The sequence below is a fragment of the Centropristis striata genome, chromosome 7 (assembly GCF_030273125.1).
Source record: "Centropristis striata isolate RG_2023a ecotype Rhode Island chromosome 7, C.striata_1.0, whole genome shotgun sequence".
Taxonomy (NCBI): Eukaryota; Metazoa; Chordata; class Actinopteri; order Perciformes; family Serranidae; genus Centropristis; species Centropristis striata.
Genome location: NC_081523.1, coordinates 24,092,633 through 24,107,239, shown reverse-complemented (window position 1 = coordinate 24,107,239; position 14,607 = coordinate 24,092,633). Strand labels below are relative to the sequence as shown.

General features: G+C 38.8%; 2 protein-coding genes across 3 annotated transcripts; both read left to right on the top strand.

Moving 5' to 3' along the window:
* The first annotated feature begins 499 nt into the window (after positions 1-499).
* Positions 500-3,548, top strand: LOC131974910 (trithorax group protein osa-like). Its single transcript, XM_059337414.1, has 2 exons — positions 500-542; positions 892-3,548. Exon 2 carries the CDS (start codon positions 899-901, stop codon positions 2,534-2,536), a length of 1,638 nt encoding a protein of 545 aa, XP_059193397.1. The 5' UTR covers positions 500-542; positions 892-898; the 3' UTR covers positions 2,537-3,548.
* Positions 3,549-6,666: 3,118 nt separating this feature from the next.
* Positions 6,667-13,228, top strand: LOC131975203 (major prion protein homolog). 2 transcript variants are annotated; one of them, XM_059337804.1, is made up of 2 exons: positions 6,667-6,805; positions 9,784-13,228. In XM_059337804.1, exon 2 carries the CDS (start codon positions 9,791-9,793, stop codon positions 11,012-11,014), a length of 1,224 nt encoding a protein of 407 aa, XP_059193787.1. In that variant the 5' UTR covers positions 6,667-6,805; positions 9,784-9,790; the 3' UTR covers positions 11,015-13,228. The 2 variants fall into 2 exon arrangements, with proteins under 2 accessions (XP_059193787.1, XP_059193788.1); XM_059337805.1 differs by having other exon boundaries at positions 6,692-7,020.
* Positions 13,229-14,607: the final 1,379 nt, after the last annotated feature.

Here is a 14,607-nt window from a genome sequence, read left to right as displayed (position 1 = left end):
TACCACAGTATATTTTTAAAAAAAAAGTAAAAATCCTGCATTCATAAGTAAAAGTATAAAAGTATTAGCATATCAACACCAGGGGGAGGGTTACAGTACTAGAAGAAGGAATAGGAATAAATAGAAGAACATCCAATAATTTAGGGTTTTATCCAGTGGTGATGCTGACTGTGCTGGTTGCACTAAGATAGGTAAAGAAAGCTACGTTTTTGGTATGCTCATCCTCATCAGAAAGGGACAGAAAGAGAAAAGGGAGACATATAGCAAATTCAGAAGAGTGTCAAAGTTACAGAAGTAGGTGGTGGGCACAGGAGAGGGAAAACTGTTGACAAGGTTAAGGTTGGGGCACTAAACAAAGCACCGAAAACAACACCAAACACCAAACAGGATTGTGTAAGGAGTATCAGAAAGAGGAGTCGGTAAAACAAGACGTAGAAGAAGGAGGGGAGGCAGGAGCAGAGGGAGGAGTGTTGGGGGTGACACACAAAGTTTGGAAAGCACAGGACCAAGCGAAAATACAAAGGGGGCACAGGCGTTACAAGGTCAGTACAATGCCGTGTTACATGCTGTATCTAGTGTATATCAGATGACACCATGTATTTACTGTATTAAATGCTCACGGACACTAAAACAACATTATACAATTACAAAACAAGTGTGTACAGAACAACATTTGGCTGCCTGCATGCATGCCAACAGTCTGAGGGTCTGTGCTATTTTAAGCCTGGCAGGCAGGCAGCTTCATGTTGAGCTAATGGGGTTAAACAGGTGGGCAAGAACAAATGCAAAAACACATCAAGGCTGCTAATGTTTGAAAACCAGTGATAACTGAGTCTCTGTACTTAGTCACCATGAGTTAATGCATTCATTCTCCCTGGCTCCTTTCTGCAGTGCAAAGATGAAGCTGGCTGAAATAGCTCTGTTGTGTCTGTCGCTTCTTTTGGTTCTTAATCATTTTGCACTGGCCAAGAAAAGTGGAGGGTTTGGTGGAAAATTAAATCTCTTTAAGAAGACCCCCAAAACAAAGGTTATAAACACTAAGACTAAAAGTCAGCCTCAGCAACCAGGCCGACCAGGGGGTTACCCCAACCAAGGAGGCTACCCTCAACATCCAGGGGGTTACCCTAACCAAGGAGGGTACCCTCAGCAACCAGGTCGACCAGGGGGGTACCCTAACCAAGGAGGCTACCCTCAACAACCAGGAGGTTACCCAAACCAAGGAGGGTACCCTCAACAACCAGGTCGACCAGGGGGGTACCCTAACCAAGGAGGCTACCCTCAACATCCAGGGGGTTACCCTAACCAAGGAGGCTACCCTCAACATCCAGGGGGTTACCCTAACCAAGGAGGGTACCCTCAGCAACCAGGTCGACCAGGAGGTTACCCTAATCAAGGGGGTTACCCCCAACAGCCAGGATACCCAGCTGGAGGCTATCCAGCTGGAGGATACCCAGCACAGGGCAACCCATATGGCGCAGGTTATGGTGGTCAGGGTGGTGGTTATGGCGGTTATCCGGGTGGATACATGAATTACAACCCAGACAGCAGAATCCTGAGCCCTCACTATGGAAGCAGCTTTGGATATGGAGGCCATGGTGCTAGGGGCGGCTCCCCGTTTTCCCACTCAGTTCAGGGAATGGGCATGTACCCTTCTGATAGATCCAGAGGGTTTGGTCGCAGTGCGATGATGGCAGCAGCTGGAGGGGCTGTGGCAGGAATGGCCCTGGGCTACGGGCTAGGAAGGTTCCCTCGTCCTCCTTTCCACTTCCACAGCCCCCAGGAGGAGTATTACTACAACCACTACATGTACAGAAAGTATGGTTCCAAGTCTACTGATACCAATGACTACAGCCGGGACTACAAGTACAGCCAACCCCCTCAGACCTATGATAGATACATGGACTCCTGCATGAAGAGAAGCGACCTTCTGCCTAAAGAGAATCGAGAGCCAAAAATCAAACCAGCTGCGACAACCACAACTACAGTTCTAAATACCCCAACTACTTCTGTAAGTACTGCTCCAGACTCTGGCATTAGCAGCAACACAACAAAGACCAAACCAGCTGAGACAACCACAACTACAATTACAAGTACCCCAACTACTTCTGTATCTACCACAACTACTGCTGCTCAAGGCTCTGGCATTAGCAGCAACACAACAAAGACCAACAGCACTGCAGCAGAAAACCCCTCAACCTCTACACCTGCAACTCCACACCCTCTAAATGAGTCCGAAACCAACCCTGTACCTCCAGCTGCACAGACCCTCAGAAAAGCTCCTACAGATGATGATGATGATGATGATGATGGTACAGTCAGCATAGTGGAGATCGGCTACCCGGCACTGATTGAGCAGATGAAGGCTAGGAGATGTGTAGAGCTGTACCTGGTCTACTCTGAAAGGTACTTGGAGAAAAAGAAAGAGGAAGAGCCTAAAACCACTGGTGGGTCGCAGCGACTGGAGATGGATTTGCAAGGGCTATTTGTTGTGGTCACCAGTACTACACTGATGCTACTGAATAGCAAAATGCCATAATGCCGCTGTGCTGAGACCTTAATTAGAAGCTAAAGCGGTGAAGAAAATTTAGAAATGAGGTGTAAAACAAGAGAAGCATATCTTGATTAGCATACGGTAAATGTCAGAATTAATTGTAAGAAGATTTTTTTTTTATGTGGTGATACCATCAGGTCATTTTTTGTCCAGTACTTTGAATACTTTCAAAAGCAATAACAGTATCAGCCTCATCCAAACATTATGCTTAGTGCTAATTGGCAAAATTTAGCATGGGAACATTAGGGGTGGGAATCACTTGAGGCCCCACAGTACAATATTGCCATTGTAAACATTTTGCGATAAGTGAAATAGTACTTTAACGTATCTTACAATTTATTAGCTTTTTTCAACTGCATAGTATGTCCCCAAATAAAAACTTTGAAAATCTCTCTTTTATCGAATAAGATAAAGTTTTTAGTCTGTTCATCTTCCTTCAGTCATATCTGTTGCATCAAAATAGGATCGTCAAGCAGACTGGCCAACACTGTCATAAATGTTGCATGCAGCTGAGAAGCTGAACTGTTTGTATTATAGTTTACATAGTCCAACGTAAGTGAATGAAAATGCATGAGAACTACTGGACAGGTATTTAGAACAATGCAACTTGTACAATAAGTTATGCAGTCCCTTCAGCATTTAGGGAATTTGAAAGTAAAAATTCATGTAGTGAACAACATAAATGTTAATTGATTTTATTATTCCAACATTAAAACTACAAATTTGTGCTTTCAATATTAATAAAAAGGTCAATAATTGTGTCCATGTTTCGATACAATATTGCCACAAATGGTGAACATGGTAAACGTTACGAGCACCGCTGTACATAATATAGCTCCACAGAGCTACGAACATACTGTAACTGTAGACTCAGTCTTGTTTAATTCATTCAAGCCAACTGCTCAGTATCAGTGCCTGAGGGGGTTAGTTTGCACCCTAGGTCTGGTATGTGCTCTGTTATGGTCATGGTTTTTGTAAATAAACAGCTCTGCAATAATAGAGTTGTGCTTTAAGTGTGATTGTGTTAATTCCAGGGGTGCTGATGTTGGAGGGCTGTCTGGTTAAAAGAATGAATATGATCGTGAATAATAAGACTACAGTTAATCTAATATAGTGCTTTAGACAGAGGTTTGACATTGTAAGTATAACTGAGTATTGTGGTTGTTTTTTGTTTTGTTTTTTGTTTTTAACTAATTTATACGAAACACAGTCTTTATTTAATTATCATAGTTAATATGAGTAAAGAAAATCTAATCAGAATTATTATGATTTATCTTGGTAAATAAATAATAAAAAAACTATGCATGTTTTTTAAAAAAACAAAACAACTGATAACACATTTTAAATACTTGAATTAGTAATCTATGTGTGCCACTCTTGCTTTTATGTTTTTGGATTTAAATGTACTACATCCTTCTTTACTTCTATCCATTTTTTTGCCATTTCTCACCTCTCTGGGGTAGCTTGTGATAGCACAAGAGTTATTTCTAAATAATTAAATCTGATGTACTGATGGAAGTGAAATCCAGTTAATTTTATATTGTTTCTCTGAAAACATCTCTATCCTCCTGTGTTGGTGATAAGATATAGTAAAACAATATATTCATATACAATGTAGCATTATTACTTTATTCAAGTCACTATCACTACAACATGTAACTCAATAATTAGTGGCTTATTTGGTCTGATATATTAACTGCATTAAGGGCTTTTTACTGCTTTTATGGTTATGGGTTCACACAATTATTCATCACAGAATAGCTTTAATGTAGGACTTTAAATGGCCAGCAGGTGGTGTTCGCTGTAGTCAAGAATGTATTTGTCACTGAGCTCTCTGTTCTGGCTCTTAAAAGCAACCATGACCTCCCTGAGCTCAGCCACCAGCATTTAAATTCTTTGCACTCTCTGCTTTCACGACAGAAGCATAAAGCTGCTAACGAGGAACCTGAGAGCTCTCATGTTTACCAGGAAGTGGCTTAGTGGTATATTATAGTCTGCATTATGCATAGTCTGTCTCTATAGTCTGTCTCCTTTCACAATTAACATAAAAAAATGAATGAGTTTAACTAATGATGAGTAGTGAACCCATTGTTACACGTGGTCAGTGCTTTAATGCAAAAATTGGAACTTTGAAGAATTTCTTGTTTTCTTGTTTTTTCAAACACTCCGTGGAACTATCACATCTCGCATGATATAAGGTAGCATCTTACATAAGACCTACATTTTTTTTTCAAATGTGTCAAAATATACATATATCAAATTAAAGTGAAAAAGAAGTTGACAGGTTTTATTTTTATGCTACTAAGTACCTTTACTTTAAATATAGCATGTGTGATTGAGTCACTGTTTACTCAGGTAGTGGTGGGAGAAGTATTCCAGTCGTTTATCCAAATAAAACTAGCAATGCCACAAGAAAAAACATATATATTACAAGTAATGTAGGAACTACATAATTTCTACATGAAGCTGCTCACAACAAGGTCTGTGGATTAACTTGAGTAACTGGGTCACGGTTTCTGAAAGAGACATATCGTTTGTGTTTTTCAAATGAATTTCTTGGTGTTTTGAGCACAACAAGCAAAGTGCCATCTATTTTCTATTGCATTCAAGAAAATGCAGAAATATCTGAGACTGATATCAACAAAACTGATAAACTGATAAACTCAAACTCCACTCTGAAGTTATATCTATGTGTGTGTGTGTGTGTGTGTGTGTATGCGTGTGTGTGTGTGTGTGTGTGTGTGTGTGTGTGTGTGTGTGTGTGTGTGTGTGTGTGTGTGTGTGTGTGTGTGTATGCGTGTGTGTGTGTGTGTGTGTGTGTGTGTGTGTGTGTGTGTGTATACACTACTGGTCAAAAGTTTTTGAACACACCAACTTTTCCAGAATTGAATTGAAAATAATGCAGTTTAATGTCTCAGTGTACTCTGAAATTAATGCACATTTGCAACATTTAAAATTCTTTATTGAGCATGATAGTGTTTTGAAAGTAAAAAAAAAAGATTCAAAATCACATTTTATGTTGGACTAAAGGACTAAGAAAAAGACACAAAATTACCAAAAAAAAGAAACAAAATGACCAAAGAAAGACACAAAATGACTTACAAAGACATGAAAAGAATTAAAAAATTGACTCCATAGAGTTAAGTTGTTAATCCAGTTCTTGTTCCCTGAAAAAGGCCTACTTGTATGATTCTGAAATGTACATTATTTTTCAGTTTTGGTTAAGCTTACCTTTTTTTATTTACCTCTGGCAGTTCACCACTTACCTTTGTACCCTTTCCTGTTTACCTGTTCATTTGACTTGAACTGCTTGAATTTCAATAAAAAAAACTGGAAAAATTGGGGTGTTCTAAAACTTTTGACCGGTAGTGTATATATATATATACACAATCTATTTTAACATGCAACAATCTATTTTCACTATGTGCAATATCTGTGCAATACAAAAATACTAAAACAAAAAAACTATTTGCTATTGTATTGCTGTGTGAGCATTTTCATATATAATGAGTATATATTAGATGTATATTTGTGTATGTATATAATGTCTTGTTTCTTTATTTGTACTTTTATATATTTGTTATATCTTTAACTTCTGTATCATAAGCTGCAGTGACGACTGAATTTCCCCACTGTGTGATAAATAACTATCTCAGTACTACAAGTAAGAGAAAAAATATTATTATTATTATTATTATTATTATTATTATTATTATTGTTATTGTTATTATTATTGTTATTTTTATTAGTCTTTGTGAACTATCCCTTTAATTATTCAATTTTGGTACCGATTATTAAATGTTGCCAATATGTGTATCTCCACACTACGGAAGAGGATTAGGGTCACACAAGAAAAAAATATTTGAGTTCTGACTTTATTCTCAGAATTCTGATTTTATTCTCAGAATTCTGAGTTTGAAGTCAGAATTCTGTGAATAAACTCAGAATACTGAGAATAAAGGCAGAACTCAAATATGTTTTTCTTGTGTGGCCCTAATACCTCTTCCGTACCACACAATTCATTTTTGTGTGATGATTTTCCGGAAGAAGTCAGCATCATCACCGGGCTGAAGATGCGATGTGTCAAGCAAAACCCCGCCCCCATCTCCTGTTTCTATGCGACCCACATCCCTCGTGCGGTGTTACGTCATATGGAATTATTCATCTTCCAAGCTGGAGTCGTTTGAACTCCATCACCGGTCCGACGACCCGGGACACCGAGGCTCAATAACACGGGACTAAAACACACTCAAGGTACGGCTACTTCTCTATTGAAAGCCACCCGCGCCCTTTTTAATGCAGATTTGGGGAACGAAATGCACATTGTTTTCCCCCCCCATACCCGACTATCTGTCCGTAATTAAACCTTAGCTTAACGCTCTCCTGTTTGTAAATCACGCTCGAAAGCTACTTGACACGCCATGTTTTTACGGAATAAAGGGCAGCGGTAGCGGGCAGGCCATATTAAAGTGAGTACACTGTCAACACAAGGTCAATAATGTCTGTCTACTGTTTATATTTATGAATAATGCGTGTCTGGATGGTTTTGTTCGTTTGACGTACTCCGGAGCCTATTGCTTGTTGTCATTATGCATCACCTTCCCCATCGTAAAACCCCCAGGACTTGTTATTGTGTCCACACACAGCCACACCTGTTTCCTTCTTATGTACTGACTGGTTTGCCTTCAGAGGGAGACCAGTCAGTCCAATTAAGCGCAGATCAACGTTAAATAGCAAACAGACCGATAAATCATTGCATTTGCCAAAGAAAAGGAAGCATGTGGACCTTATCTCTTAATTGTGACTTGATCCATAATTATTACGTATAATCTCTTTATAGCCTTATATCCTTACATCGTCACACTGTTAAAATAATTGCCTAAGTCATTTTTTGTCCAAATTGTTTTTTTGTTTTTTTTTGCCTAAATCATCTCTTCATGACGCCGGCCACCGATGGTAAAATCGCCTACATCCTCAGTTGATCAGATCATGTGATTTTACCCCTTTAAGATCATCACTTCTTTGACAATTTGCCACATTCATAGGCATCAGATAAGAACCCAGCAAAGATGAGCTAGAGGGAGATTGTTTAGTTATCAGTTTAGTTTATCAGTGTTTTATTGTTGACACTAATAACACTTTACTCTAAGGTGTCTACATAAGAGTAACATGTGCGTGTCATAAACATGACATGGGATGTGTCATGAACATTAATGACACTTTGAAGTAACATTAATGCTCATGATACTTGTCATGTCATGTTTCTGGCAGGCTTGTGTGACTCTGATGTAGACACCTTCAACATAAAGTGTTACCATATCTTGCTTAAGTCACAAAGGCCTGTTAAAAAAATGCCTAAGTCATTTATTTCTCTTAAGTTACATAATTTACACACAGTGTTATTACTATGCCAATAGCCATCCTTTGTTACATCCTTTTTGAGTGAAATTATCAATAAATGTCATATGTTACACTTTTGGTGAAGGTTTTTTTGTTTCCTGCAAAGCTTGAAAAAAATGAGTTAGGTGATTATTTTAACAGGGTGATGATATCAAAATGACGAGATAATGATGGGATCCTTATCCTGTCTTATCAATGCAGCCGCTGTCAATTAGCCAGGCTGCAGTTAGTTTGGTCTGTAAATCAGCACATGTAAGTTTTAGCTAAATTCCAACGGCTGTATTTTTCCATTTGCAAGCCCAAAATTTGCAGTGAACAGTTAACAATAGATACGTGTTTGCACAGGCTAGCAACAGAGGCCACACCTCAGCATTTAACCTAGCAATTAGCCATGGCACTGCTTGAGTTGCTATGGAAACAGCTTGAGTTTTCTTGCAGCCACTGGTTGTTTATAGTCTATGGTTGTACACCATACTGAAACACTGAAACTGCAACAGCCATTCTTAAAAGTAACTAATTACTAAAAGTTAAAGGGAATACCAGGGAGAAAAAATATATGGTTTTCTGCATACCTTGGTTGTAAAGAGTGCTTACTTGAGTTACTGTTGTTTTTTTTTATTATCTCGAACCAATTTGGCCATTCTCCTCTGACCCCTGGCAGCAACAAGGCATTTTTCGCCCAGAGAACTGCCGCTCACTAGCCGCTCACTGGATATTTTCTCTTTTTCTGACCATTCTCTGTCAACCCTAGCGATGGTTGTGAGTGAAAATCCCAGTAGATCAGCAGTTTCTGAAATACTCCAGCAACCATGCCATGTTCAAAGTCACTTAAATCATCTTTCTTCCCCATCCTGATGCTCGTTTTGAAATTCAGTAGGTCGTCTTCACCATGTCTACATGCCTAAATACAGTGAGTTGCTGCCATGTTTTGGCTGATAAGATACTTGAATTAATGAGCAGTTGAACAGGTGTATATAATAAAGTGATAAAAAGACTAATTTGAGATACAAAATTATTTACGACACCGATGTGAAAATCATACAAACTAACTCTAATATACAACAACGTATACATCAGTCCTTCTCATTGATGTGCAACATTTCTCACTATAGCATTTTTCACCCAAAAATATTAAAGTGATAGCTACAATGGCATAAACAGTGTACTGTACCTCTGACAGTAGACAGATTTATACAATACCATGGTAATTATATGCCATAAAATCACCCTAAATCAGTGTCTCTTTGGTTATGGATACAGATTTGTACTTATGAGATATTTTTCTCAGGAACATAAGATACTTAGTCATAACTTTTAGAAAACAACATCTCCATTTTTTAGGTTCAAAAAAGATTTTGGAGGCTGAGAAACATTATTAGGTACAGATGACTGGAAAGAGTACTGTTTGGTCACCTACTATAACATTAAAGTACACTGGGCAATTCTGGAAACCTAATATTGGATCCACAGCTTTGTGTTGGAGCCATATGGTCAACCAGGTGGGCAAGGCTACATGGTACAAAATGTGTTGAGACAGTTACTAAAATGAATAGATCGTATATTGGCTTCTACTAGTCTGAGTTACAGGAGCAACTTGAAAGAAGACATGGCTAAAATAGTGGCCAAAATAGTTGTATTGTAACCAATATGCTTGGCTCAGTGAAACTCATGTTAGGTGCATTGTGCATTGTCTTGTATGTAAAAGTTGCAATGCAATGTTGCAGCTCAAAGATTTTACTGCTTCCAGAAAAACAGACTATTAAATCTCATATTTTCCAGGCCTCTTTAACTCTTTCTTGATTTCCCCTTTCTCTCCCTGACCCTCCTTACAGGTCAAAGATGAAGCTGAATTCATTATCTGTGCTGTGTCTGTCACTTCTTTTGTTACACACTCATTATTCTCTGGCCAAAAAAGGTGGCATTGGGAAAAGCTCTGGGACAAGGAAGACCTCCACATCCAACCGAGTTAACACCAACACTAACACTAACAAAAATAATCAGGGCTCTCAGGGTGGATACCCCAAACAGCCTGGACAACCCAATCAGGGAGGCTACCCTCCACAATCAGGCAGACCTCGGTATCCAGGTAGTTACCCTCAGCAGCCTGGTGGAGGCTTCCGGCATCCAGCACAGGGCAGTTATGGCAGTCACGGCGGCTATCCGGGTGGATACATCAACCAAAACCCAAACAACAGAGTCTTGAGCCCTCGCTATGGAAGCAGCTTTGGATATGGAGGCCATGGTGCTAGGGGCGGCTCCCCGTTTTCCCACTCAGTTCAGGGAATGGGCATGTACCCTTCTGATAGATCCAGAGGGTTTGGTCGCAGTGCGATGATGGCAGCAGCTGGAGGGGCTGTGGCAGGAATGGCCCTGGGCTACGGGCTAGCAAGGTTCCCTCGTCCTCCTTTCCACTTCCACAACCCCCAGGAGGAGTATTACTACAACCACTACATGTACAGAAAGTATGGTTCCAAGTCTACTGATACCAATGACTACAGCCGGGACTACAAGTACAGCCAACCCCCTCAGACCTATGATAGATACATGGACTCCTGCATGAAGAGAAGCGAAGAGAACCTTCTGCCTAAAGAGAATCGAGAGCCAAAAATCAAACCAGCTGCGACAACCACAACTATAGTTCTAAATACCCCAACTACTTCTGTAAGTACTGCTCCAGACTCTGGCATTAGCAGCAACACAACAAAGACCAAACCAGCTGAGACAACTAAAGCCGCTGTTGTGAACTTAGCTTCACACTCTGGAGCACCTGCAACTCCACGCCCTCTAAATGGGTCTGAAACCAATCCAGTGCCTCCATCGTCACAGGCTGTCAGCAGTGCTGAGGACGTTGATACAGTCAGCATAGTGGAGATCGGCTACCCGGCACTGATTGAGCAGATGAAGGCTAGGAGATGCTTGGAGCTGTACTTGGTCTACTCTGAAAGGTACTTGGAGAAAAAGAAAGCCACTGATGGGGTGCAGCGACTGGAGATGGATTTGCAAGGGCTATTTGTTGTGGTCACCAGTACTACACTGATGCTACTGAATAGCAAAATGCCATAATGCTGCTGTGCTGAGACCTTAATTAGAAGCTAAAGCGGTGAAGAAAATGTAGAAATTAGGTGTATGGGGTGCAGGGACTGGGTATGGGCTCACAAGGGTTTTTAGCTGTGGTTATTAGTACTATACTGATGCTACTGAATAGCAACATGCTGATGCTACTGCACTGAAGCCTTCATTAACAGTAAAGGTGATGGAGAATATACTAAAGCAATTAAATACATGGTGGGAAATGATTTAAGGGAGAGGAACCTCTTTAGGACTTTTTTTCATTGTGTGTGGATTTCTACTTTTCATTCTTATTTAATATTTAGGCATTGCATCATCATGCACATGCTTGACTAACACCACACAACTGGCACACATACTGTGTTGCATCTTTGAACTATGTATTCAAGGAAAGGAGGGGAAATTGAGAGCGACGAGAGAGTCAGTATTGCAATCAAATTGCATTTACTGTTTCCTGTTGTGAAAGAGAGAGTCCATTAACAGTACTCTAATAGTTCAGGCCCTGTAAAGTTATCTGGCAAATTATTGTCTATTTAGATTTAATTGAATATACTCTCTAACCCATTAGAGATACAGTTGCAACAAACAGTGTCGAACAATCCACAAATGATCAAACCCCACCAAGTGTACGCTCTCTCGCCATATTAATGTTGAGTGGCACTGCCCCTGACTATCTTTCTGTTTGTATGAGTGTTTTAGAATAAAAATATGATTTTTAAAATTATTTTTCAAGAAACCTCTTCTTTTAAGTGTGCTAAGGTTACATTAAGTTCAGGGACGTTGATGTTGGAGGACTGTTTGTTCAAGTACAGTTCAAAGAAAAGAAAGAAAAAGCAGTGAATAGTGATCTAAAACTTAATACTGGACTATAACTTGTCTAATATTCTATTGTTACGAATATCTGTGCTTTAGACTGAGAAGTTTTACACTATAAGCATGACTATTTGTAAGGGAACAAATGTACTCATTCGTCATAGCTTGGAACATAAATGGACTTTTATAAGATAAGGTCCATTTTAAATACATAAACACAAACCAAAAAGACTGTTTATTATATCTGTCTGTACTTATTTTATGTGGACACAGACTCTTTAATCACACAAACAGTCTGCATGCAGCTATAGTAACACTCCTTAAATTATTTCGTTTGGAATAAATGCAAAACCAAGTGCGCTTTTCTTCAATATATATGTAGGTTGTTGAACCTTTTTCCATGTGTACTGCCTTGTACAGTGTGTGTATTTTAAGGTGTTTTTTATACCCCCTTCTGTCCAATGTTTTGCGTCCGTCTCCTGTCTCTGGGCTTGTGACTGCAAAAGTGCTCTTAAAGTGTTAAGACCCACAAGGTACTAATCCTGAACCAAATTCATCTCCAAATCCTACTGAATGTTATCTTGCATTGTCAGCTGAGTTAATCGTTGTTAAGCATATTAATGTATGTGCAGAACAGTGCATCAGATTTATATCATCATTTTTCTATTCATAAAAGCTGATTATGGAACTACTTAAAGGTATTCTGTGGAGTTTTTTTCATTGAGCTCAAATTTAAAATGCTTTGAATAAACATACTGTACATTACAATCACACATTTCTTATTTCATAATTAATTTAACATGGTCATTATTTATTATTAATAGTCATTTATAGTCGTTATTATTTGAATATTGGGAATTATTTGTTGCTGTGTTGTGAGCTGTGACTTTCTAGTTCAGTAAAAAACAATGCCATCTCCATGTTGGTATAAAATCCTCCCAGCTACTTCCATCAAGGATAAATGTTGTGTTTTCACTCTTGATTTCTTTATTTATAACTGCGTCTGCCTCCTGCCAGTGGTGGAAGCACTCAGATTATATACTTCAGTGAAAGTACTAATACCACACTGAAAAAGCTCCCCTACAAGTTCAAGTCAAGCATTCAGGACCATACTTACAACATACTTTAGTAAATATACTTCCCACCACTGCAAACTGCCATCATGACCAGTAAGACCAGTAATTAAAAAACCCACAGTGTACCTTTAACATGTTTTTCTATCTGTATATTGTTATTATGTTGTGTCTGGCTTTGAATGTATTTGAAAATGCCCATGTACTGACATGTATATGCCTCTTACTGTGAGGGATTACATTTACTGTGCTCTTGGAGCATTAGTTTGAGGGTTGACTCGCACTTTTTCGCTCGTCTTGTCAAATAAACATATAACCTTTACTCATCTGCATTTGTGGATATTTGTTTTATGACTTTTAGAACTGGTTGTGGAAGTAGTTTTATTGACATTTTGACTGGAAACAAGCATTATATAAAAAGCTGTTGCATGGATCAATGTGATGATAAAACACATTTGAATAATCAGGGTGAGCTCAATCTGACAAGGGCTTTTACAATACTAAAATTAAACCACAAGTATTTTACAAAATGTGGCACTTAAATCTGAATTTTTAAGGTCAGATAACCTAGTCAGAGTAAAAATATAAGGTCTGTTGTAGCAACATCTCTCATGCTGAAGAACTATGAGGACAGTGTCAGCTCTACTTTGTGTTTCAGATCACAAATTTGCCTCGAAGGGCTTTACAGTCTGTACAGCATATGACATCCTCTGTCCAGCACATCGGACAAGGAAAAACTCCTTTAAAAAATAACTTTTATCAGGAAAAAAAGAAGAAACTACAGGGCAAAAGAGGAGGGATCCTCCTCCCAAGTAAACAAGCAGAATCTGATCATGTCAGCTGACATGATGAGTCATGCAGCACCACAGGGTCCCTTCAGGGTTTTCAATTAGATATTGAATAACTGCTTTAATGGAACTAATATATTTTATGATATAGTGTTAATGGAAATGAAACAACTGGACTTCTGTTTTCTATATACTGCATGTTGCCTGCTTTAAGATTGTTTCATATTGTTTGCAGTTGTAACTACTAGAACATTATACTTTTTGTGAAAAAATTCTTGGATAAAAGAGACACAACTCAATTAAAGAAAAATTAAGTCAACTGGACACCACGTTAGGTGCAACAAGCATCTAAAGCTTCTTATAATCACAGCAAAATAAAGCATCACCAAAGCAAACAACACAGACTTCTTTAAACAATTTCAACTCCACCGCAGCTGCGCAAACACACACATTACACACAAAAGACAGATGTTACCTGCACACTTGATGAGCACACACATCATGGGTGGGTGTGTTTGATTTGGGTTACACAGCATCCATTGACTCAACTGGAGAGTGAGTTCAGTAAGTGTATTGTACTCACCTGCAGGGGGGCTGCACTCCCCTTCTTTACATACAATGGTTTGGTCGTGACCCCAAACTATTCTACGGATTTGTTGGTAGGTTTGAAGCCAACAACAGTACAATGGTAAACTTAAGAGAAAATAATACATAACAAACAATAAATCAAAATAAATGTGAAATATTACACATGCCTAGTGATATAAATGCTATGTATCAATAGGCATTATAAAAACGAGGAAAGAAATAAAAACCACAAAACATTGTTGATTAAGAACTACATGAGCATGGATTAATGTGTTTTGTTGAATGATATGACAATAGGTTATGATTTTTTAAATTATTATTATTC